The 27,116-nt window shown below is 38.8% G+C and overlaps 1 protein-coding gene across 1 annotated transcript in view; it reads left to right on the top strand.

The window, feature by feature from the left end:
• Window positions 1-27,116, top strand: part of LOC150076598 (uncharacterized) — a 461,481-nt gene that overhangs the window by 427,752 nt on the left and 6,613 nt on the right. The window contains exon 13 of the mRNA XM_090387387.1: window positions 10,960-11,206. Coding sequence (XP_090243513.1) covers window positions 10,960-11,206 — 247 coding nt within the window. The remainder of the gene's footprint in view (window positions 1-10,959; window positions 11,207-27,116) is intronic.

The following is a 27,116-nucleotide window of genomic DNA, read 5'->3' as shown; positions in this document are numbered from 1 at the left end:
ATATAAGCTTGCTTTCTTCCATCATGTGCCTTTGCTATTGCTAAAATACTAAATCATTTCAGAAGGTAGAAGAAAAACCATTTCGGATTATTAATTATTATAATATCAAAAAGGGAAATCGAACTACTCTCTATTGGGTTTCATTAATTAATTATTTTCTTCCATGCCCCTCTAATTTTGTCTTTAATTGAATTTTTTTGTAATTGAATATTAACACAGGTCACATTGTGACATGTGTTAATATTCAATTTTATTGACAGTATGGTAAATATCTTGGTTGCCTACCCTATGTAATTGTTGCCTACCCTTGGTTGCCTACCCTACCCTAAATAAATTTAATGAATTTGAGGTATTGCTCAAAACATCAAAGGCAGATATTGTTGGGATATCAGAGACGTGGTGTCACACAGATATAAGGGATGCAGAACTGCAATTTGGGGAGTACAACGTCTACAGAAAGGATAGACAGGATAGGAAGGGGGGAGGGGTTATGCTATTAGTTAAGAAACACATAAAAACCAAGGAAGTGAAGCCAGTCGACATCGCCGGACAGTGCAGTGTTGAGTCAGTTTGGTGTGACATAAGCATTGGGAGATCAAAATTGAGAGTAGGAGTGCTATAGGCCTAATGACTCTGATGAGTATAATAAGGAACTGTACAGGGAAATAGAGTGGGCCAGTAAATCAGAGAGTCTTATAATGGGAGATTTTAATTTCCCAGATATTGACTGGAATTTGGGGGCTGGTTCCTCACACACTAGCAGGGCTTTTGTGGATTTATTGGATGATTGTTTTCTACATCAGCATGTTCGGGAGGCAACTAGAGGGAGTAATACTCTTGATTTGATTATCAGCAGTGATTCTTCATGCATTAAGAATCTGCAGATAAATGAACCACTAGGTGGCAGTGATCACAGTGTGCTGAAGTGGGATTTACTCAAAGAGGTAACTACCATTAGGGGTAAAGGGAAGGGTTATTGCTTCCGTAAAGGCGACTACGATGGAGTGAGACAGTATTTAAATTCTATACAGTGGGACCAACTGATGATGTTACCAACAGCAAATTCAAAATGGGAAGCATTCAAAGAACCTATCTTGGAAGCTACTAGGCTTTACATACCAACTAAGAAATATTGTTCAAGGTTTAGGCCAAAATGGATGTCAGATGAACTAATGAGGCATATGGCAGAGAAGAAAAATGCATGGGATACTTGCAAATTAACACATGACACAGAAGCCTATGATAGATACAAGTTGATATGCAACCAAGTTACAAAGGAGGTTAGGCAGGCGAAGGCAGATTACGAGAAATCCTTGGCAAGGGATGCAAAGAAAAACAGCAAAGAGTTCTTTACTTATGTAAACTCTAGAAGGAAGGGGATGAATCAGATTGGTCCACTTGATATTGATGGGTCAACTGTTGATGATCCTGCTCAGGTAGCTAACAAACTAAATGAATATTTTGCATCGACATTCACACATGAGGAGTTATTCAGCAAGGGGAATGCCAGAGGTGTATTCAACTCTAGCAGTAAGCTACAGAATCTTGAAATAACTGGGAGTAAAGTGGAGGAGAAACTGTTGAAGATAAACACAAGAAAGGCACCCGGGGTGGATGGGATCTATCCAGTTATATTAAAGGAGGCAGCAAAGGAAGTAAGCAAACCCTTAGCCATAATTATGAGAGCTTCCTTGGACTCAGGGGAGGTACCCATAGACTGGAAATGTGCAAATGTGACCCCAATTCACAAAGGAAGATCAAAGGCTGACACAAGTAATTATAGACCTGTGAGCTTAACTTCTGTTCCAGGAAAATTAATGGAGGCACTGGTTAAAGAAGCACTGCAGGATCATTTAGACAAGACTTCAGTTATAGCTCAGACACAGCATGGTTTTGTTAAGGGGAAGTCTTGCCTGACCAACTTGATTGGATACTATGATTCAGTCACAAAAGAACAGGATGCAGGGAATAACTTTGATATTATATACTTGGATCTTAGAAAGGCTTTTGATACTGTTGCACATGGAAGACTGCTACACAAATTGGAGCAGTGTGACATTGGAGGCAAATTGCTGCTATGGATAAAGGGGTGGTTGAGGGGGAGAAGACAGAGAGTGGTAATCAATGGACACTGCTCATCGTGGACTAATGTTATTAGTGGAGTCCCTCAGGGCTCAGTTTTGGGTCCATTATTGTTTTCTGTATTTATAAATGATATTGATGATGGTATATCAATCTTAATGTTCAAGTTTGCAGATGATACAAAGGTTGGCAGGGTTGTCAAGGACACTACTGACACTATGCTGCTGCAACAGGATCTGGAAAGGTTGAGCAGATGGGCTGAGAGGTGGCAAATGAAGTTTAACATTGACAAATGTAAAGTACTACACATGGGAAACAGCAACCCCAGAGCAACGTATCAACTCTGTGGTACTACACTGACAGTGGTAGAGAATGAAAGGGACTTGTGGGTGGTTGTGCAGGCAGATATGAAGTTCTCTGAGCAGTGCAGACGGGCTGCAAGAGTAGCTCATGGAGTATTGTCAATGATATATAGGAATTTTTCCAGCAGGGATAAGGAGGTGATTATTCCATTGTATAAGGCAATGGTCAGGCCACACCTAGAGTACTGTATACAGGTCTGGAGGCCTCATTTCAAGAAGGATGTAGAGCTCCTGGAACGAGTACAGAGAAGGGCAACAAGATTAGTGAATGGAACAAAGGGGTGCTCTTACGAAGAAAGGCTTAAGTTTTGCAAATTACAGTGTCTGGAGACTAGGCACCAGCGAGGTGATCTGATAGAGGTGTATAAAGCCTTGAATGGTTTAAGCATGCTCAATGCTGATGGGATTCTTCCTCTAGCTCAGAAAAATAACCTGAGAGGGCATAAATTCAAATTGAGGAAAGACAGATGTAGGATAGACGTGCGGAAATTTGCCTTTAGCCAGCGGGTGGTTGGTTGGTGGAACAGACTTCCATCCCTTGTGGTGGAGGTTGATAGCCTAAATAAGTTTAAGGCTCAGCTGGACAGGTATTTTGAACGAACAGAGAGGTGAAGTGGAAGTGGGGTTTTTTTTTTTTTTTGGCTGATGCTGCATAAGCTTGCTTTCTTGCATCAAATGCCTCTACTAATGCTATGACATTTGCTTGTCATTTCCTCTAGCAAAAGCACTAGTCTTCCCTGATAATATTCGGTATATCCTTTTTTATTCGATATTTGTTATTCAAAATGTGATTTATATTTAAGTGGTACCATTCCAAAACTGATGATATGGGGTTTTGTATGTATTTTAGTATGGATTATTTTAAATATAAATACAGGAACTCTCCGACTTAAGTAATACTCAACTTAAGGAAATTTGATTTTATGTAAGTTTTTGCCAGCCGGTGCAAACTTAAAAAAATCGTGGAAAGATATTTTACATCCTGTAGGAATAAATGGAGGTATCGTGAAAATATTGTAATTTAAACCCAATAACACATTGGCTTTTTTTGTAATTCGTTCCAAGTCCTTGGAAGTTGAATATGGCCTTAGTTGCTAATGCTCCTAAAAACCAACAAAACAACAAACAACAACTTGGAAGTTGAAAATTTTGCTATATTACTAAGTTCTCTCTCTAAAAGGTCATTTTTATAATGGAAATTGCACCACACTTTCATCGTTATCATATGATTCTGTTTAAGAATCAATTTTGAATGCCTTTGTTTTGTTTATGTAAGTTTTTGCCTGCTTGTGCCAACTTAAAAAAATTGTGGACTAAATGCATTTAAGATCAACAGTAATAATATGGATGGAAAATATTTTTCTAAAGCACGTTTCTGGAGGTTACAACCAAAAAACAAAAACAATTTGCACTTTCCGGTTTATTGGGCTTTTCTGTTCGTGCATCTAAACGGGTAGTAAATTCAATCTTATTGCATTTCCGATAATCCCGAGAACTGCAATTGTGTGGATTTTTATGCTATTATGGTGAAATGTGTTCCCCTAAACTGAAATCTTCAGTCGTATAAAAAACAAATTTTCAGAAACTTCTCTTTATTCCTATTTACTTATTACAATGACGAAGGGAAAGCGACCAACGAAAAGTGCAAGTGGTGGTAGTGCCAGGAAACGAAACAAAATTGATTTAGAAATGAAGATAAAAATGAGTAAGAAGTACGAAGCAAGACAAAGTTTGTCATCTGTTGCACGGAATTAGGTTTCGCTGCTTCAACAGTGAATACTATTTTAAAGGACAGTGTGTATATAACAGAAAATGTCAAAGGATCAATGCACTTAAGATCAACAGTGATCACAAAACAGCTTTCAGGTGCTATATCAAAGATGGAACAGCTGTTAATAATATGGATGGAAAATCAGATTCAGAACCGAGCACCCCTGAGTCTAATGACCATTCAAGCAAAAGCAACAAGTATTTATAAAGATATTAAGGATAAGTATGGTGAACCACAACCCAAGTTTGTGGCAAGAAATGGGTGGCTTAATAGTTTCAAGCATCGCACTGGTTTCCACAACGTTAAAGTATGTGGTGAAGTCGCCAGTGTTGATTCTGCAGCTGTAAAGAAATTTTGTGATGTGTTGGAAAATTTATTGATGAAGGTAGCTATTCACTGCAGCAAAGTTTTAACGTTTACGTCACTGCTCTGTATTGGAAAAAAATTCCGAATCGAACATACGTTGCCAAACAGGAAAATACAATGCCAGATTTCAAGGCATCAAAAGATAGGGGCCACAATCTTGCTTGGGGCTAAAGCTGTGGGAGATTATAGATTAAAACCACTGCTTGTGTACTATTCTGGAAATCCTCATGCATTTAAGGGCATCAATAAAGCCGCCCTATCCATGCATTTCTGATCAAACCCGAGAGCATGGATAACAATATCTCTCTTTGAGGATTTGTTTAAATGCTGCTTCATTCCTGAGATTGAAAAATATTGTCAAGACAACAACGTTACTTTCAAGATTTTGCTTCTATTAGATAATGCTCCTGGACATCCTAAGCATCTAAATGATTTCAATTCGAACGTGAGAGTCATATCTCTACGTGAGAGTCATCTAGATGATTTCAATTCAAATGTGAGAGTCATATTTCTAACACCAATCAGGATCAGGGTGTTATTTTGAATTTAAAAGCATACTATTTATGCATAACATTTGCTCAGGCATTGTCTGCAGTAAATAGTGAGAAAAATTTTACGTTAAGAGACTTTTGAAAGCTTACAATATTTACCATGCCATCTTAAACATTAATAAGGCCTGGGCAGAAATTACTAAAAATTGTTTAAATGGCACATGGAAGAAAATATGCCCCCGGCATGTAAAAGGCTTCGAAGGGTTTGAAAAAGATGAACCATATGAAGAGGTTAGAGATAAGATTGTAAAGGTTGCAGAGTTACTTCAGCTGGAAGTTGTTGCCAAAGATGTGGAGGAGTTAATAGAGGAAGAAGAGAAGGAATTATCTAACAAAGATCTTATTGACTTGCAGGCGGTGATAGTGAAAGAAGAAAATTCTGACGAAGCTGAAGATGAACCAAATGAGGAGCCAAGATGCTTCATCACCAGAGAGATGGTAACGGCATTTCGTGAAATTGCATCGGCAATGGTGAGGTTTAAGAGATGGATCCTGACAGCAAACAATTCTTAAAAGTTAACAGAGGGGTGAATAATGATATGTTTGCTTGCTACAAAAAATCAATGAATGAAAAAAGCCACCATCCAGTCATCCATTAATATGTTCTTTCATAAGGTTGAGCAGCCGACCCCTTCTAAATCTTCACAGTCCTCAACTCCAGCAGTTTTAAATTGCACGATTTTGTAATTTTTCCTGCACATGAGATAAAAAATTGAATAAATACAATAAATAATTCTATTTACATGTTTGTCAAACATTTCTTTTTTGATTCAATCAATTCAGTGAGCACAGTTGCAAGTGCTGCACAAGCATGGGGGGGAATTCCGACTTAAGTAGCATTCCACAGAACGCAACCCTTATGTAAGTCGAGGAGTTCCTGTACACCTTGGGTGAAATTCAAAGTTTTAATTAGATCCCACCCTTTTCAAATTTGATAAGTGTCAAAACCAAATAAAGGAAACTTTTGTTAAAATGAAATTGAATGGAGAATGGAAATTGACTAACAAATGTATGCTTGAGTACTGCATATATTGTTATACAGTCTATGGTATCTTTAAATTTTGCATTTCTATTGACTTCTCTAAGAATTGCTTGTGAAATTGTGGAGAATTAATGTAATTGTAATTTACATTATGGGTACACAAGTAATTCATTCTGTCTACACTGCTTAGGGGAGAAAACAATAATCGCTAATAGTAAAAAAATGCACGATTTCCCAAATTAGTCGCTGCTGATCTGCACTCAGTTTAAGAGAAAATAACAATGAATCTGCTTCAGATAAAAATACACATTTGCATGGCAGGATGTAAAAAAAAAAAAAAAATACTGTTCTTAAAGAATTCACAACAAAGTATGCAAAATCTTTTTCAGTTTCTTGCACTTAATGGAGATTATCATTATTATTATTATTATTATTAGCCATATGGTGCAAGGAAGCTTGAGGCTTATGCTGCACCAGCCAAAAAAAATTCCCATGTTACCCTGAGAGAGAGAGAGAGAGAGAGAAGCAGAAAGGAATCACCAAGAAAGAGAAGAATGATGATATCCAGCTCAGGACCCTGGGTGTGCCAAGCCCATACTCACCAGATGTGAGCCCCCGGGGGTGATTGTTGAGTTTTGTTTTAGTGACCATGATGCAGACTGATATGTACACAAGTGTATATTAAAACAAGTTCTGTGTGTTTATTATGCATAATTGCACATATCTTTTAAAGAGAGAGGTTGATAATTTGGAATATTGTTTGATGGTTAATGCTTGTAATCCTTGCAGAAAAGGATGTTATTTCTCTCTTTTTTAACACTATCAGTTATTTTCTCAACTTCATAGAGCACTTGAATGAACTGTTTATCACTTTGGAATTACTTACAGCAGCTAAAAGTGAAGGGGGAAACAATGACACTGATTAATAAAATGCCCAGTTTGTAGAAAGTCAGAAAAATATGTTTGATTAACATTTGTGAAATTTTACCTTGGTTTTGTGCCATGAAATTAACCATTAAATCTTTTTTTTTTTTTTTTTGCATGTAAATTAGATCACTATTTATGGAAAATAATTAATCCTGGAATTTAGTATGTACTACTTGCCGAGTGAAATCAAAAGATAAATGATATAAAATGTTATCACATACCACTTCATTAAAATAGAATAGTTTGTTTAATGTCGTGAAAACTGGCTTTTTTATATATATATTTTAGTATATTTTCCTTTTATTGAAGTTTCCATGTTTAATCTTTCCCATAAATAGATGTATTTATGAGAGAGGGGAGGTGAGAATTAATTTTTGCACACAATGAAAGTAAAATTTCATAACCCTAATCAAACATATTTTGGTAACTCAGAGGAAAAAAAAGTTGGTGAAACTTTTTCACCAAAAAACTTGTGGTGAAAGTCGCTTGTGGGCATGGAAAAAAAAAAAAAAAACACTTCTGGAAAAATAAACAGATGTCTTTCCAGCTATTTTCTCGTTAATTACAAAAGCAGTTAAAAGCCAAATTTTAATTGTGAAATCGAAGAACACTCCTTTGGGTATGCACCGTGAATCACAGTTAATTGGAAAATGTCAGTTGAAGCACACCATTAATTTTTTTTATATTATTTATAAGGGCTCTCAGTCCCAAATGTCTGCTAATGGATAACTCCTAATACAATATAGAATGAACAGTGCTGTTTCAGATGTAAATCAGATTGCTTTGGTAAAAGCTTAAATTCTTTCTCTCTCTCTCTCTGTTGTCTGACTAAAGTATATCCAATGTCAACAAATATCTTCTTTCGTCTTCTCAACCTCCAACCCAAGCATGGTACTAAGTACTATAGGTTCTAATACCTCTTGTGTTTGGGGTTCACATAAAAAAAAAAAAAAAAAAAATATTAAGCTCAAATTGTGAACACATTTCATTTTAGTTTACTTTTACCGCTCCGATAAGTAAATCCTAGTATTTAATAGTTCATATTGGTAAAATCGAAGTGCAAGGTGATCTAATTGAGGTGTATAAAGCCTTGAATTGGTTAAGCAAGCTCAATGCTGATGGAATTATTCCTCTTACTCAGATTCTGCACCTGAGGGGGCATAAATTCAAACTGAGGAAAGACAGTGGTAGAATATATGTGCGGAAATTTGCCTTTATTCAGCGGGTGGTTGATTGCTGGAACAAACTTCCATCTGTTGTTGTGGAAGTTGACAGCTTCCTGAACAAACTGTTGTTGTGGAAGTTGACAGCTTAAATTAATTTAAGGTTGAACTAGACAAACTTTTGAAGTGATTGAATGGGTTAAATGGGAAGGGTTTTCTTTTCTTTTCTTTCTTTTTTTTGGCTGATGCTGTATAAACTTGCTTTCTGGCATCATGTACCTCTACTAATGCTAATGCTAAAAAGCTGATTTGATAATTGCGAGTTCTTTTCCATTATGACTGAAGTACACTGTGTATATTAGGCACTCTGAATATGTTACAGTGATTGATGGGATTCTGTGTAAAAAATTTAAGATTTTTACTCAGGCTGCTTTGCAAGGATAGGATATATCCCCTCTATGCTCTTGTTTGAAAATTGAAAAAGTAAATGAAACAGAAAATTACCTTAGTTTACCTTTGCACACTGTACAATTATCACTTTTCAAATTTTTAAACAGTGCATAGGGAGGATATATTCTCCACCCCCCTAAAGATTATTTGCAAAAATGAAGCAGTGATAATTTCCTGATTTATTCACTTTTCTGATTTTTAAACAAGGGCATAGGAAATATATCTGTTATCCCACATGGTTATTTGTGTTACATATTCACTGTATTCGGTATATAGTGAATATTTACCCCGATAACTTTGCAGGATAGCAGATATATCCTTCCCCCCCCCCATGCCCTTGTTTGAAAATCAGAAAAGTGAATAAATCATTGATGTGGAACTTTTTTTGATATTTCAGACTTTTACCAGCTGACTTTTGTATAAGTCCAAATTTTAGATTTTTACCAAAGTGAATTGGTAAATGTAATAGATTAGAGAAACATTTTGATATGCTGAAAGTGTAGCTTCATAACATGGCGAAGAGGTTTATTATGTGAGACAGTGCTAGTAGCATTAGAGAACTGGTATGCATTGTACTTCTTGAACAGTATTTCTTTTTTAATACTTCCTTCATGTTTCCCATTTAGAATTTCTGTTGGTAAATTCAGTCTCACTGTATAGAATTTAACAACTGTCGAGGAAAAATCTGTCCTTATGAAAGAAAATGCCTTTCCCTTTATCTTCGACAGAAGTTGTCTTTAATTCCACAGTGATTGCTGCCACCAAGTGGGTCTTCTATCTGCAGATCCTTAATGCATGCAGAATCACTGCTAATAACCAAATCAAGAGTATTGCTTCCTCTTGTTTGTCTCTCTAACAGGCTACTGTAGAAAGCAGTCATCCAAGAAATCTACAAAAGTCTTGCTAGTGTGTTAGTGACCAACCCACAAATTGCAGTCAACATCTGGAAAATTAAAATCCCCCATTATAAGACATTTTGATTTAATGGCTCACTCTGTTTCTCTGAATAGCTATTTGGTACACTCATCACAGTCATTAGGCCTGTAACACACTACTGCTCTCAATTTTGTCTTCCCAGTGCTTATTATCACACCAGATTGACTCAGCATTGCACTTGTCACTCAAGTCAACTGGATGCACTGCCTTAGATTTAATATTCTTCTTAACTAATAACATAATCTCTTCACCTCTCCTGCTCTGTCTGTCCTTCCTGTATACATTGTACTCCCCATATTCAAATTCCACATCACTTCTCTGAGTGACATAACATCTCCGCTATTCCTACATGTCTGTATTTGATGGCTTAATCAGTACTTTGAATACATCAAATTTATTTACAATGCTCCTAGCATTATTGTGCATGCACATGTTCTTACTCTTAGTTACCCTTACACAGCACGTATTCACTTGTTGAGTTGTTCCATGATGATGCACAGTAGGGCCTCCCAACATCCTGCTTTCCTGGCTTCTGCATTTTCCAATAGAAGCAGTGCAAGAATCACATTTGCCTCTGCCTGTAGCTCTAGTTAATCTATTATTCTGTGTATCCCGCCCCCCCCCAAGCTAGCAGTTTTCCGACCCACCAGTCACTGCCTCGATAGCATCAGCAAATATTCTTGCACTCCCTTCTATTTAAGTGTATCCGATCCCTGTAAATACAGTCTCTCCTGTTAACAAAATGTATGACATGTTATGTCCAGAAATGAAAGATAGAATGATATATAAGAAAGAGTAGTAAAATAGTGTGGAATGCACTTTATTCTAGTTCCACTGTTAAATTCTAAATTGATTACTTCCTTATGGAATTTTGCTTTCTCTCTTTCCATGCCCCCACCTCTCTTTGGTTTTATAGCTAGTGTCCTCAGTGGCTTTTTAAATGACTTTGGCAGTTATGAGGCGCCTCCGTAGCCAGGTGGGAAGGAGCAGCAGTGCGTAGCACATGCTTCTTGATTAGACCGGGGTTCGAGCCAGTCACCACCAAATACGGAGGATGCGGAAAGGTCAGGGAATGACCACCGCATATTCCCGGAGCAATATGGCCTTAGTTGCTAATGCTCCTAAAAAACCAAATAACAACAACAATTGGCAGTTATGTCCCTTTTAGATTTTAAAAATATTATTGTTTCATGGTTACTATGAACTTCAATATTACTTCAGTTAATAATACTACTCTTTTCTTATATATTTACACGTACACAACAACCACAAATATGAATAAATTATTTCTATTTGTTATGCATGTTATTAAAATACTTGGTGTTGAATATATATATTTTGTTGTATTTTGATATAATTTTTGTTACAGAACAGTGACTCTGGATACGGCAAGATTTCAAGTGCCTGAGGGACTTTTTGATCCTGATATATGGGGACTTGATTGCCCTGGACTTCACAAACTAGTCCACAAGGCAATTCAAGCAGGAAGTGTCGATGTTAGAAAAAAATTAGCTGAAAGTATTCTTCTCAGTGGAGGTGTGACATTACTTCCTGGATTAGCAGAAAGACTGCAAGCAGAAGTTAATAATCTCACTCCGGCCTCAGTAATTCCCAAAGTAAGTTATTCAAATCAGAATTAACAGTAAAAAAAGAAAAATGTAAATATAAGTTGTGATCTAAAAAGATTTGGGTACTAAGCTATCTGCATCCCATGTTGTGGCTGACAATTTCAGCCACAACATGGGATGCAGATCATTACACCTTGCTTCACTTATATAATTCCCTGACTAAGGTAAAGAACGACGAGAAATGTCAGATAACTTACGTGGAAAATTAGTTTCCTGACACCAGACTCTAGCATTGCTTGCTCGGTAGACAGATGGTAGGGGTTATCAGTCTGGAGCTGAAATCAAGAAGGATATATTGATTGACAGGTAGGTGTGGCAAAAATGAAATGATTGGTAGTGGGTGTGACAGACAACAAACTACTGTGTAGTCATTGGTTAACACTTTAATGTGTATTTATGAGTAAAGAATGGTGCATAATAGTTTCGTGATGAACAGTAAACAGGTAATAGTAGCGATGAATCTTTTAATGATGGAAGAAATTTGGAAGGAAAATATAACTGGTTGATTTTTTGATGAAAACTAAATTTTCTAAGTTTTGTTCCGTTCATCTTTTGTTCTTCATTATGTTTTTTTCTCATTATTAAAAGCAGATTTTTGGAGTTGGAGTTCATGAGTGTTTTTATAATATTGTTGATTTAGGTTTGGTTACAAAAAAAGGAAACGGTTTCTTTATCTTTCGTTATATTTTATAACCTGACCTTAAATGGTAAGTTAGGAAATAATAGAGAAGGATTCTTATATTTCGTGACCTAACCTTAAACATTAGATTAGAAAATAATAGGAAAAGAAAGAAAGATTCTTTATATATATATATATATATATATATATATATATATATATATATATATAGTGAATAGCTATTGAGGTGTTGATTAACATTATGATACGTGTGTATCCGAACGAGTGTTAATAAAAGTACAGTAATAAAAAAATTAATATTTTGTTAATAAACAATTTATGCGCTAGCCACCCATGATCCTAATGAAAAAAGGTTAGATTACCCCCCTCCATTTCGGGAGGGGTTCAAGCTCCAATGGGATTGAAGTGGAGGTAACTTGCCCTTTTTTCATCATTATAGAAAGCGTTCATTAGAGCAAGTTACAATTAGTGTTGAATTATACTGAACCAATATTATCACGTGTTGTCTTCGTGCACTAATCAGCACATTGTTTGCCATGCCTACCTGTCAATCAATATATCGTTCTCGACTTTGCTCCACACCGATAACACCCACCATCTGTTTACCGAGTGAGAAGCGTTAGAGTGTCGTATTGGGAAACTAATTTTCTGTGTAAGTTAATCGATGTTTCTCGTCGTTCTCGTGTTGGCTTTCTTCACCCTCACCAGTTCCCTGATCATATTTTGTGTGGACTATGTCACACCTTTTATGATTCTTTTAGGGAGAGTGCATTATCCCACCTCGTCCCTTTTCAACATTCTGCCCCGGGATATCTCTAGATCTGTTCAGAACGTTTGATATTGTTGGGATATTAGCATTAGTAGAGGCATATGATGAAAGAAAGCAAGCTTATGCAGCATCAGCCAAAAAAAAAAAAAAAAAAAACATGCTTCCATTTCACCCCTCCATTCGTTCCAAGTACCTGTCCAGCTCAGCTTTAAATTTATTTAGTCTATCAACTTCCACAATAAAGGATGGAAGTCTGTTCCACCAAACACCCGCTGGCTAAAGGCAAGCTTCTGCATGTCTATCCTACTTCTGTCTTTCCTCAATTTGAATTTATGCCCTCTCAAATGATTATTCTGAGCAAGAGGTACAATTCCATCAGCATTGAGCATGCTCAAACCATTCAAGACTTTATACAGGCTTTTTACCCTTCTCTGTACTCGTTCCAGCAGCTCTACATCCTACTTAAAATGAGGCCTCCAGACCTGTATACAGTACTCAAGGTGTGGCCTGACCATTGCCGTATATAAGGGGATAATCACCTCCTTATCCCTGCTAGAAAAATTCCTGTATATCATTGACAAGACACTATGAGCTACTCTTGCAGACCGTCTGCACTGCTGAGAAAACTTCATATCTGCCTGCACAATTAACCCCAGGGCCTTTTCATTCTCTATCACTGTAAGTGTAGTACCACAGAGTTGATATGTCACTCTGGGGTTGCTGCTTCCCATGTGTTAGTACTTTATGTTTGTCAATGTTAAACTTCATTTGCCACCTCTCAGCCCATCTGCTCAACCTTTCTGGATCCTGCATGACAGCAGTGTACTGTCATTAGTGTCCTTAACAACCCTGCCAACCTTCATATCGTTTGCAAACTTGGATATTAAGTTTGATATGCCATCATCAATATCATTTATAAATACAGAAAACAACAGTGGACCCAATACTGAACTCTGAGGGACTCCACTAATAACATTAGTCCATGATGAGCAGTGTCCATTTTTTTTTTTTTTTTTTTTTTATGTGAACCCCAAACACGAGAGGTATTAGAACCTATAGTACTTAGTACCGTGCTTGGGTTGGAGGTTGAGAAGACGAAAGAAGATATTTGTTGACATTGGACTTGAACTTCTGTAGATTGTAATTTTCAGGAAATACGTATGAAGGAAGGTTGTTCCAGAAAACGGCAGTTGAATGAATAAATGAGGAAGATGAAAAGTTGGTTCTGTGGGTTTGAAGTTGGACAGTAAATGGATGTTGGCTGGTGGCGGCACGTGTTCGGACTGTTTTGAAAGAGAGAGCAGGAATTATAGAAGCCAATTCAGAAGAACAGTGCCCATGGAAGTATCTGTAAAAGAGGCATGCAGCAGAAACAGTGCGTCTATGAGAAAGCGAGTGGAGAGACTCTGTTAGAGATGAGTCATTAATTAACCTAACTGCCCTCTTCTGAATGGAATCAAGAAGCCTGAGAGAGGTTTTGGGGGCACCACCCCAAATGTGGGAACAATATTCCATGGCAGGGCGGGTTTGCGATTTAAACAGAGTGAGCAGCTGTTTGGAAGAAAAGTAACGCCGAGAGCGAAAGAGAAAACCAAGTTTTTTAGATGCAGAGGAAGCAATATTTGTAATGTGCTTGTGCCAAGAGAGATTAGAAGTCAGGGTAATCCCCAAAAGAGATATATCCTTTTGCCTAGAAATTGGAGTGTCACTAAAGATAAGCATAGGAGCAGAAGAATCCTTTTTGCGAGATATAAGACAAGACTGAGTTTTAGAAGGGTTGAAATCAACTAAGTTGTCTTTGCCCCACAGGAGAATTACCTGAAGATCGGCATTTAAGGAATTGGTAGCAGATTTTCGAGAAATTGAAGCTGATTGAGCAGGACAAGATTTCTCAAAACGGAAAGTCGAATGCAATGTGCTATCATCGGCAAAACTATGGATGGGATTTCCAGTCAATGGAAGAAGGTCATTGATATACAAGAGGAAAAGAGTGGGGGAAAGAACTGAACCTTGGGGGACACCGGCATTAGTGGAGAAGCTAGAAGACAGAGAGCCATCTACCATCACCCTCAGTGAGCGATCAGAGAGAAAACTGGATAACCAATTACTAAAAACAGTTGGCAAACCATAAGATGGAAGCTTGTTTAGAAGACCTTTATGCCAAACATGATCAAAAGCCTTTGAGATGTCAAGAGCAACTACTTGTGTTTCACCGAACCTTTCCATTGAAGTAGTCCATAAATGGGTAACATAAGCCAGGATATCACCAGTGGATCGACACTGGCGGAATCCATACTGGTGATCGTTGATCAGACGGAAGGTTTCTAGGTAGTTTAAGAGTTGGCAGTTAATTGATTTCTCCATTACTTTAGAAAGAGTAGAAGTAATTGCAATGGGACGATAATTGGATGGTAAGGATTTGTCACCCTTTTTAGGAACTGGCTGGATATGAGCAAATTTCCAAGCAGAAGGAAAAACACCTTTGGAATAAGAAAGTGAAAAAAGGAGGCAAAGAATAGGAGTAAGTTCAGGAGCACAGATTTTGAGAACAAGTGGAGAAATACCATCAGGACCTGGAGCTTTCTTAGCATCAAGATTCATAAAAATCCTTCTGATATCCTTTTAGCATTAGCATTAGCATTAGCAGAGGCATATGATGCAAGAAAGCAAGCTTATTCAGCATCAGCCAAAAAAAAAAAAAAAAAAAAAAAAAACACACCACTCCCATTTCACCCCTCCGTTCGTTCGAAATACCTGTCCAGTTGAGCTTTAAATTTGTTTAGGCTATCAACTTCAACAACAAGTGATGGAAGTCGGTTCCACCAACCAACCACCCGCTGGCCAAAGGCAAATTTCCGCACATCTATCCGACATCCGTCCTTCCTCAATTTGAATTTATGCCCTCTGAGGTGATTATTCTGAGAAAGATGAAGAATCCCATTGGCATTGAGCATGCTCAAACCATTCAAAGCCTTATACACCTCTATCAGATCACCTCGCCGGTGCCTAGTCTCCAGACTCTGTAATTTGCAAAACTTAAGCCTTTCTTCGTAAGAGCAACCCTTTGTTCCATTTACTAATCTTGTTGCCCTTCTCTGTACCCGTTCCAGCAGCTCTACATCCTTCTTGAAATGAGGCCTCCAGACCTGTATACAGTACTCAAGATGTGGCCTTACCATTGCCTTATACAAGGGAATAATCACCTCCTTATCCCTGCTAGAAAAATTCCTGTATATCATTGACAAGACACCATGCGCTACTCTTGCAGCTCGTCTGCACTGCTCAGAGAACTTCATATCTGCCTGCACAATTACCCCCAGGTCCTTTTCATTCTCCACCACTGTCAGTGTAGTACCGCAGAGTTGATACGTTGCTCTGGGGTTACTGTTTCCCATATGCAGCACTTTACATTTGTCGATGTTAAACCTCATTTGCCACCTCTCAGCCCATCTGTTCAACCTTTCCAGATCCTGTTGCAGCAGCATAGCGTCAGTATTGTCCTTAACGACCCTGCCAACCTTTGTATCATCTGCAAACTTGGACATTAAACTTGATATCCCATCATCAATATCATTCATAAACACCGAAAACAACAACGGACCCAACACTGAACCTTGAGGAACTCCACTAATAACATTAGTCCACGTTGAGCAGTGTCCATTGATTACCACTCTCTGTCTTCTGCCACTCAACCATCCCCTTATCCATAGCAGCAATTTGCCTCCAATGCCACACTGCTCCAATTTGTGCAGCAGTCTTCCATGTGCAACAGTATCAAAAGCCTTTCTAAGATCCAAATATATAATATCAAAGTTATTCCCTGCATCCAGTTCTTTTGTGACTACATCATAGTATCCAATCAAATTGGTCAGGCAAGACCTGCCCTTAACAAAACCATGCTGCGTCTGAGCTATAACTGAATTCTTGTCTAGATGATCCTGCAGTGCTTCTTTAACCAGTGCCTCCATTAATTTACCTAGTGCCTCCATTAATTTACCTTTTGACGGAAGACCACAGGAGGCATTGAATGGAGCGTGTTGGGAATGGTGGGAGGTGTTTTACCAAGTTCATTAATACATGAGCTGGAAGAAAAATGGGATGCTAGCAGGTCAGCTTTATCCTTGGCTGAAGTGACAACAGAACCATCTGGTTTGGACAGAGGTGGAAGCAGAGATGGGCAAAAGTTGCGGCCAATAGCTTTGGCAAGAGACCAGAATGCTCGGCTACCATTAGGGCAAGAAGCAAGTTTTCTACTCTTAGCCTGTTCAAACTCTAGTTTGGACTGATTAATAACTGCTTTACAATTGTTGCGAGCTTTGGTGTAGGCAGAAAATGAAACTGAAGAATTAGAAACAAGCCAATTACGATATGCAACATTCTTCTTTTAAACAGCCTTAGCACATTTATTGGAAAACCAAGGTTTAGATAAAGGATGAGATTTTAAAGTGGAGTGTGGGATAAAGGATTCCATTCCTGCAAGAATAATTTCACTGACACGATCTGAGCAAACGTTGACATCAGGAGTTTTGAAACAGTAATCCGACCAAGGAAAAGAAGAAAAGAAGTCTCGCAGGTCATCCCATTTTGCATTCTTGTAATGCCAAACAACACGAGGTTGGGAATAGCCATGAGATAAAGGTTCCATTGGAGAAGAGACAATCACCAAGTTGTGATCTGAAGTGCCTAAAGAACTCTCACTTCGACCGTGTACTTAGAAGGGTTGTTTGTGAGAAAAAGATCAAGCGTATTGGCTGTATGATTCGGATTGTCTGGTATTCTTGTAGGTAAATGAACAATCTGTGCTAGGTCATTAGTAATTGCAAAAGCCTCAGCATCTCGACCTGCTGCGTCGGTGTGACTAGAAAACGGAAGCCAGCTGGAGTTGTGAACGTTAAAATCACCAAGGAAAATTACCTCACTGTTAGGAAAGTTGGACTGGAGAAAGTCAAGTAGCAAAGAGAGGAAGTCAAAGAGCTCCAAGTGATTAGTGGAGTTGGGAGAACGGTAGAGACAACAGATGAATTTTACACAATGAGGTAGAGAGATTTTAAGCCAGAGAAGATCAAAGAGAGGAGATTCCAAATTGCCAAGTCTCTGACAGGGAATATCAGAACAGACATATGCACAAGTACCACCTTTGAGGCGAAAGGAATCATACAGCGAATAATTTGGGCATCTGAGATGACCAGTAGTTGAATCAACCAATAACTGAGATTTTGTCAGAAAAAGTACATGTGGTTTGGCAGACTGCACGTGGAAATGGACATCGTTGAGATTAGAATTGAGACCACGTATATTTGTGAAATGAATTAGGAAGTCCTTGGGAGGTTTAGATCTTTTCGCAGATAAGCTTGTTCTATTAGTTTGACAATTCATGGTGTATTCAATAGTAAGAAAAAGTGGGCGGGACATGCTGTATGAAGTAATGAAATTTTTGGATATGGCGTACATGTGGTAAGAATATACCCAGATCCTTGCCATAACGTGGCTTCGACAATGCTCCCCGCATACACACTACTCGGACTCTCTCCAGTCACTATCTGGCAGAGTAGAGGTAGCAAGATTATACACTAGCTGATCCGGAAGCCTCCTAGAGAGTTACCAATAGGTTCGGTCCGGTGTACTAACTATCGGCCAGCCTGCGAAAACCGTTTTAGAGCTGTACCCTCGAAATGTAAGGAATATTGGATCTTGCCACGACGTTCATCATAACCTCAAAAGTCATCAATCATACTGCATGATAGAAGAGATAGGGAAGGGTTGACCGGAACTTAGCTCTAGAGACTAAACATGGGTTCCACCACTTCAAGCCTCCAATAAGCAAAGTGGTGGTATTTCACCGGTTGATGAGAGTCATCTACCACCTAGTACTCCCTGGTAACATAGAGGGGCGGCATTCCTCCATGTGGTGTGGGTGCCACACCTCGACCCCTGCTTACGTTGGTTCACACCTGGGTGGTCACCCACCATGTGCTTGTGCATGGAGGTTATACCCAGGATTACTAACAGTCCCACCATCGTGAAGGTGCAAGCAGAGGATTTGGCTGTCACAGACCATCCGGACTTTGCCGAAATTGGGTCCACTTGACTTGAGTGTCACCCGAATATCAGTTCCATCAGCGTTTTAGACTCCCAGGTAGCAATTACAGCTTGTCTGGCATATCTGAGAGAATGTCTGTGACAACCTCAAGGACCATTGATTGCCACTCTCTGTCTTCTCCCACTCAACCATCCCTTTGTCCATATTTTCCTCCAATGCCACACTGCTCCAATTAGTGCAGCAGTCTTCTATGTGCAACAGTATCAGAAGCCTTTCTAAGATCCAAATATATGATAGCAAAGTTATTCCCTGCATCCAATTAATTTGTTACCACATCATAGTATCGAATCAAATTAGTCAGGCAAGACTTTCCCTTAACAAAACCATGCTGTGGCCGAGCTATAACTGAAGTCTTGTCTAGATGATCCTCCACTTTGCTCTCAGATATTACAAAATCATCCAGCTCACTGGTAGAGTTTAACTTGCCTCTGACATTCCCCTCACTGAATAACTCCTCATGGGTGATTATAGATGCAAAATACTCATTTAGTTTGTTAGCTACCTGAGCAGGATCATCAACAGTTGAACCATCAATATCCAGTGGACCAATCTGATTCATCCCTTTCCTTCTAGAGTTTACATAAATAAAGAACTCTTTCCTGTTTTTCTTTGCATCCTTTGCCAAAGATTTCTCACAATCTGCCTTTGCCTGCCTAATTTCCTTTGTGACTTGGTTACAGACCAGCTTATATCTGTCATAGGCTTCCATGTCACCCATTAATTTATATGTATCCCATGCATTTTTCTTCTCTGCCATATGCCTCATTAGTTCATCTGATATCCATTTAGGCCTAAACCTTGAACAATATTTCTTAGTTGGTATGTGAAGCCTAGTAGCATTCCAAGATAATTTCTTTGAATGCTTCCCATTTTTAATTTGCTGTTGGTAACATCATCAGTTGGTCCCACTGAATAGAATTTAAATACTGTCTCAGAGCACTGTAGTCACCTTTACGAAAGCAAAAACCCTTCCCTTTACCCCTGATGGTAGTTACCCCTTTGAGTAAATCCCACTTCAGCACACTGTGATCACTGCCACCTAGTGGTTCCTTTATCTGCAGATTCTTAATGCATGAAGAATCGATACTGATAATCAGATCAAGAGTATTACTCCCTCTAGTTGCCTCCCGAACATGCTGATGTAGAAAACAATCATCCAATAAATCCACAAAAGCCGTGTAATGAAGTAATGAATTAATTCTGTAATGAAGTGGAGGACAGAAGCTTATTAAACTTTAACAGGAAGCATAATGATTTTGGAGAAGAAATTGTTAAACATCAGAAAGGAACCTGGGATGGATGGGATCTGTCCAGTTATATTACAGAAGGGAGCAAAAGAAGTAAGCAAACCATTAGCTATAATTATGAATGCATCGTTGGACTTGGAGGACGACTGTAGAAGTGCAAATTTATCTTAAATTCACAAATAGGAAACAAAGGGTGACACCAGTAATTACAACCCTGCTCCTTTAACTTCTGTTCTGGAGAAAATAATAGAATCATTAGCATTAGCAAAGACACATGATGCAAGAAAGCAAGCTTATATAGCATCAGCCAGAAAAAAACCAAAAAAAAAAACACCTTATTTCACCCATCCACTCGCTCTAAATGTTTGTCAAGTTCTGCCTTGAATCTGCATAAGGTATCATTTTCTACAATGACAGATGGAAGTTAGCATTAGTAGAGGCATATGATGCAAGAAAGCAAGCTTATGAAGCATCAGCCAAAAAAAAAAAAAAACTTACACTTCACCCCTCCGTTCGTTCGAAATACCTGTTCGAAATACACAACAAGGGATGGAAGTCTGTTCCACCAACCAACTATCTGCTGGCTAAAGGCAAATTTCCGCACATCTATCCTACATCTGTCTTTCCTCAATTTGAATTTATGCCCTCTCAGGTGATTATTCTGAGCAAGAGGCAGAATTCCATCAGCATTGAGCATGCTCAAACCATTCAAGGCTTTATACAACTCTGTCAGATCACCTCACCGGTGCGTAATCTCCAGACAATGTAATTTGCAAAACTTAAGCTTTTCTTCGTAAGAGCAACCCGTTGTTCCATTCACTAATCTTGTTGCCCTTCTCTGTACTCGTTCCAGCAGCTCTACATCTTTCTTGAAATGAGGCCTCCAGACCTGTATACAGTACTCAAGGTGTGGCCTGACCATTACTTTATACAAGGGAATAATCACCTCCTTATCCCTGCTAGAAAAATTCCTGTATATCACTGACAAGACACCATGAGCTACTCTTGCAGACCGTCTGCACTCTCAGAGAACTTCATATCTGCATGCACAATTATCCCCAGGTCCTTTTCCTGCTTTACCACTGTCAGTGTAATACCACAGAGTTGATACGTTGATCTGGGGTTGCTGTTTCTCATATGTAACACTTTGACAAATGTAATGTTAAACTTCATTTGCCACCTCTCAGCCCATCTGCTCAACGTTTCCAAATCCTGTTGCAGCAGCATAGCATCAGTAGTGTCCTTAACAACCCTGCCAACCTTTGTATCCTGTGCAAACTTGGACATTAAGCTTGATGTACCATCATCAATATTATTTATAAATACAGAAAACCATAATGGACCCAACACTGTACCCTGAGGACTCCACTAATAACATTAGTCCACGATGAGCAGTGTCCATTGATAACCACTCTGTCTTCTCCCCCTCAACCACCCCTTTATCCATAGCAGCAATTTGCCTCCATTGCTACACTGCTCCAATTTGTGCAGCAGTCTTCCATGTGCAACAGTATCAAAAGCCTTTCTAAGATCCAAGTATATAATATCGAAGTTATTCCCTGCATCCAGTTCTTTTGTGACTGCATCATAGTATCCAATCAAATTAGTCAGGCAAGACTTCCCCTTAACAAAACCATGCTGTGTCCGAGCTATAACTGAAGACTTGTCTAGATGATTCTGCAGTGCTTCTTTAACCAGTGCCTCCATTAATTTTCCTGGAACAGAAATTAAACTCACAGGTCTATAATTACTTGTTTGATCCTCCTTTGTGAATTGGGGTCACATTTTCACGTCTCCAGTCTATGGGTATCTCCCCTGATTCCAAGGAAGCTCTCATATGGCTAAGGGTATGCTTACTTCCTTTGCTGCCTCCTTTAATATAAATGAAAAAATCCCATCCACCCCAGGTGCCTTTCTTGTGTTTATCTTCAACAATTTCTCCTCCACTTTACTCTCAGTTATTACAAGATTATCTAGCTTACTGCCAGAGTTAAATTCACCTCTGGCATTCCCCTCCTTGAATCACTGGTTAAAGAAACATTGCATGATTATCTAGACAAGACTGCAGTAATAGTTAAGACACAGCATGGGTTTGTTAAAGGGAGATCTTGTCTGACCAATTTGATTGGATACTATGATGTTGTCACAAAGGAAGTGGATGCAAAAGATATTTTTGATATCATATTTCAGGAAAGCTTTTGATACTGTTGCACATGGAAGTCTACTGTACAAATTAGAGCAGTATGGCTACAATGGATAAAAGGATGGTTCAGTGGGAGAAGACAGAATGGTAATCAGTGGACACTGCTCTTTGTGGATTAATGTTATTAGTTGAGTCCTGCAAGATTCAGTGTTGAGCTCATTGTTGTTTTGTATATTTATCAATGATATTGATGAAAGTATACCGGGCTTAAAGTCGAAGTTTGCAGATGATACAAAGATTGTGAGGGTTGTTAATGACAGCAATGACAGTATGCTACTGCAATAAAACTAGATAGCATAATACGAAGCACTGTATTAGGAATCTGTTAGCTTATTATAGTATTATCAATTAATCAAAAATATTATTAATCTTATTAAATTTCATTGTTAATTAAATTGTATTTAAACGGAAATCATGACCCAGACAAGAGCTGCAAAGTAAAGATCACAGACTAATGAGAGTGCTGTGACTCGGCGGAGAAACACAGAGGGCAATTCTCCAATGCGTTACAGTCTAAAAAAAATGTGCGAAATGTGAAACATTTGCTGACCTTTCTAAAACAGGACATGGTCTAGCCAAGGAGGATCCCTTTGTGTGTGTGTGTGTGTGTGTGCTAGATGTCTAGAGTGTCAAGAACTTAGGTGCCAACCCAGCATTCTGATGGGTGTCTATGAGAGTTTGAAGTGTAGGGTAAATGCCCTCGAAGAAATTAATGAGGGGCCGATTAAGCTCTAAGCTGCCCAGCACAATGACAGAGCTCACCCCTGTGCATCAGGCAACAGAGAGGCAATCTCCAAGGCAGAATGTGTTGGTCCCAAAGGAACTAGTTATTGTTGGTGATTCTGTTGTCAGGGAGATGGGGAATATACTATGCAAGAAGGATAGGTGGAACAGAACCAGGGTATGTCTGCCATGAGCAAAAGTTGATGATGTTATAGAGCAGATATCATCTTTTAAGGGCACAAAAGGTGATATTGTTGTACACTTTGGAACTAATGACATTAAGAGTAAGAGATCTGCAGATTTACTCAAATAAAGGTCAATGTTGAAAAAACCTTGAGAGTTAGGGTTGAATGTGAAAGTGTCTGCAATTCTGCTCAGACACGATAAGAGGGAGGGGGTATATGATCAGAACCTTGTCGATCAATTTGGCTCTGGAGAGATTGTGCAAGGCTCAAAGGGCAGAATTTTTTTCAGCCTGGTCTGTGCTTGTTGACAGGAGAAACTGCTTCTACAGGGATGGGGTACAACCATCCCTTTATCCATAGCAGCTATTTGCCTTCAATGCCACACTGCTCCAATTTGTGCAGCAGTCTTCCATGTGCAACAGTATCAAAAGCCTTTCTAAGATACAAATATATGGTATCAAAGTTATTCCCTGCATCCAGTTCCTTTGTGACCACAATATAGTATCCAATCAAATTATTATTATTATTATTACCCATATAGTGCAGCATAAGCCTGAGGCTTATGCTGCACCAACCAAAATTTAAAAAAAAAAAAAAAAAAAAAAATTACCCCAAGAGAAAGGGAGAGAAAACAAGAGTCAGAAGTAAAAGAGAATCACCAAGGAAGAAAAGAATTAAGATATCCAGCTCCATTGCTACACTGCTCCAATTTGTGCAGCAGTCTTCCATGTGCAACAGTATCAAAAGCCTTTCTAAGATCCAAGTATATAATATCGAAGTTATTCCCTGCATCCAGTTCTTTTGTGACTGCATCATAGTATCCAATCAAATTAGTCAGGCAAGACTTCCCCTTAACAAAACCATGCTGTGTCCGAGCTATAACTGAAGACTTGTCTAGATGATTCTGCAGTGCTTCTTTAACCAGTGCCTCCATTAATTTTCCTGGAACAGAAATTAAACTCACAGGTCTATAATTACTTGTTTGATCCTCCTGTTTGACCCTGGGTGTGTGTGTGTGTCAATCCATACTCACCAGATGAGAAATTGGTCAGACAAGATTTCCCCTTAACAAAACCATGCTGTGTCCGAGCTATAACTGAAGTCTTGTCTAGATGATCCTGCAGTGCTTCTTTAACCAGTGCTTCCATTAATTTCCCAAGAACAGAAGTTAAACTATCAGGTTTATAATTACTTGTGTCACCCTTTGATGCTCCTTTGTGAATTGGGGTCACATTTGCACATCTCCAACCATGGGTACCTCCCCCGAGTCCAAGGAAGCTCTCATTATTATGGCTAAGGGTTTGCTTACTTCCTTTGCTGCCTCCTTTAATATAACTGGATAGATCCCATCCACCCTGGGTGCCTTTTTTTGTGTTTATCTTCAACAATTTCTCCTCCACTTCTCTCTCAGTTATTACAACATCACTTAGCTCACTGCCAGAGTTTAATTCAGCCCTGCATTCCCCTCCCTGAATAACTTCTCATGTGTGAATGTAGATGCAAAATACTCATTTAGTTTGTTAGCCACCTGAGCAGGATCATCAACAGTTCAACCATTAATACCCAATGGAACGAACTGATTCATCCCTTTCCTTCTAGAGTTTACATAGGTAATGAACTCTTTGATGTTTTTCTTTTCATCCTTTGCCAAAGATTTCTCATTCTCCTTTGTGACTTGGTTACAGACCAGCTTATATCTGTCATAGGCTTCCTTGTCACTCGTTAATTTATATGTATCCACTTGTCTCAATAGTTCATCTGACATCCATTTAGGCCTACACCTTGAACAATATTTCTTAGTTAGTATGTAAAGCCTAGTAGCTTCCAAGATTAATTCTTTGAATGCTGCCCATTTTGAATTTGCTGTTGGTAACATCATCAGTTGGTCCCACCCTGTAGAATTTAAATATTGTCTCAGACCACCAGGGTTGCCTTTACAAAAGCAAAAACCCTTCCCTTTACCCCTGATGGTACTTACCTCTTTGAGTAAATCCCACTTCAGCACATTGTGATTGCTGCCGCCTAGTGATTATTTTATCTGCAGATTTCTAATGCATGAAGAATCACTACTGATAATCATATCAAGAATATTACTCCCTTTAGTTGCCTCCTGAACATGCTGATATAGAAAACAATCATCCAATAAATCCACAAAAGCCTTGCTAGTGTGTGAGTGACCAATCCACAAATTCCAGTCTATATCCAGGAAATTATATTCCCCCATTATAAGGCTCTCTGATTACTGGCCCACTCTATTTCCCTGTACAGTTCCTTATTATACTTATCAGAGTCATTAGGCCTATAACACACTTCTACTCTCAATTTTGATCCCACAGTGCTTATGTCACACCAAACTGACTCGACACTGCACCGTCCAGTGATGTTGACTGGCTGCACTTCCTTGGATTTTGTGTTTCTTAACTAATAGCTTAACCCCTCCTCCCTTCCTATCCTGTCTATCCTTCCAGTACACACTGTACTCCCCAAATTCCAGTTCTACATTCCTTATATCTGTGTGGCACCACGTCTCTGATATGCCAACAATGTGTGCCTTTGATGTTTTGACCAACACTTCAAATTCATCAAATTTATTTACCATACTTGTACCGCAATGACTCCCAACACTCACTGAAATTGGGTTTCTTAACTAATGCTTAACCCCTCCTCCCTTCCTATCCTGTCTATCCTTCCTGTACACATTGTACTCCCCAAATTCCAGTTCTACATTCCTTATATCTGTGTGGCACCACGTCTCTGATATCCCAACAATATCTGCCTTTGATGTTTTGACCAACACTTCAAATTCATCAAATTTATTTACCAAACTTGTAGCCTTGGTATATACACAAGTATACATGCACCTTTTTCTAACACAACTCATATGTTTACTTGTACCGCAATGACTCCCAGCAGTCACTGAAATTGTTTACTGGAGTAAAAATACAGTACATGTTGTCCTAATTGCCCGGCAGCCAAATGTATTAACAACTGAAGAATATATATCGGTGTTTCGTCGCCAACGCTAACTGCATCTTGTTTTCCTGGGTGCTGCTCATTCTAATAGAAGCAGTGCAAGAATCACTTTCACCTCTGCCAGCAGCTACTCTTAATCTATTAATCCTTGTATCGTCCCTAGCTAGCAGTTTTCTGTACCACCTAACACTGCCTCGATAGAATCAGCAAATATTCTTGCACCCTTTCTATTTAAGTGTGTTTCCCTGTATTAATAAATACAGACCAGGCTGAAAAAAATTGTACCACTGGAGCCTCGCACAGTCTTTCCTGTGCTGAATTGATCGATAAGGCTCTCATCATATACTCCTCCCTATCGTGCCTGGGCAGAATTCCAGACACTTTCAAATTCAACCCTAATTCACAGCTTTTTTTCTACAGTGACCTGTATTTGTTAAGTAAACACGCTGTACTGAAACTCTTCATCCCCTATCTCCAGGTGGCAACATGCTTCCCTCAGCCCTATTATATCAGCATTACTTGTCATAACCAGCAGTTCGAATTCACTCATTTTATTAATGACACTTCTGACATTACTGTATAAACAATTATGACTAAATGTTCTTGTTTAGTTAACTAGCCTGACACATCCCTTAAAGTTATTTAAGCTCGCTTCCCTGGGATTAGTTACCCTCTCATTTGAAATGTTTCTACCCTCAGAACATCTTGCTAATATGTTCTGTTGCAGTAACAAACAGCAACTCCTGAGGTATGTGCAAGTGTTACTTTGACAAGTATTATCGGATAAATGCATAAGTTGTATTACCCTTGTTCCCCCCCTCCCAATTATCAGTTTCCCTGAACCTTTAAGGTATTCTCAATAATACCGTAAAAACTCATGCACTGCCTTTGTTTAAATGTATCCCATCTCTACAAAACAGATTCCTTCTACCTACAAGTGCAGGCCAAGTTGATAGAAATTTATCCCCAAAAGCCTTGCAGAGTCCTTCAAGTCTTGAGTTAATCCACAAGGTTTTCATCATATAATCCCTCCTATCGCACCTAGGCAGAATTGAAGA

Source organism: Mastigoproctus giganteus, chromosome 13, assembly GCF_048544385.1.
Source record: "Mastigoproctus giganteus isolate SK-2022 chromosome 13, ASM4854438v1, whole genome shotgun sequence".
NCBI classification, from domain to species: Eukaryota; Metazoa; Arthropoda; class Arachnida; order Uropygi; family Thelyphonidae; genus Mastigoproctus; species Mastigoproctus giganteus.
This window is presented reverse-complemented; position numbering and strand designations above follow the sequence as displayed.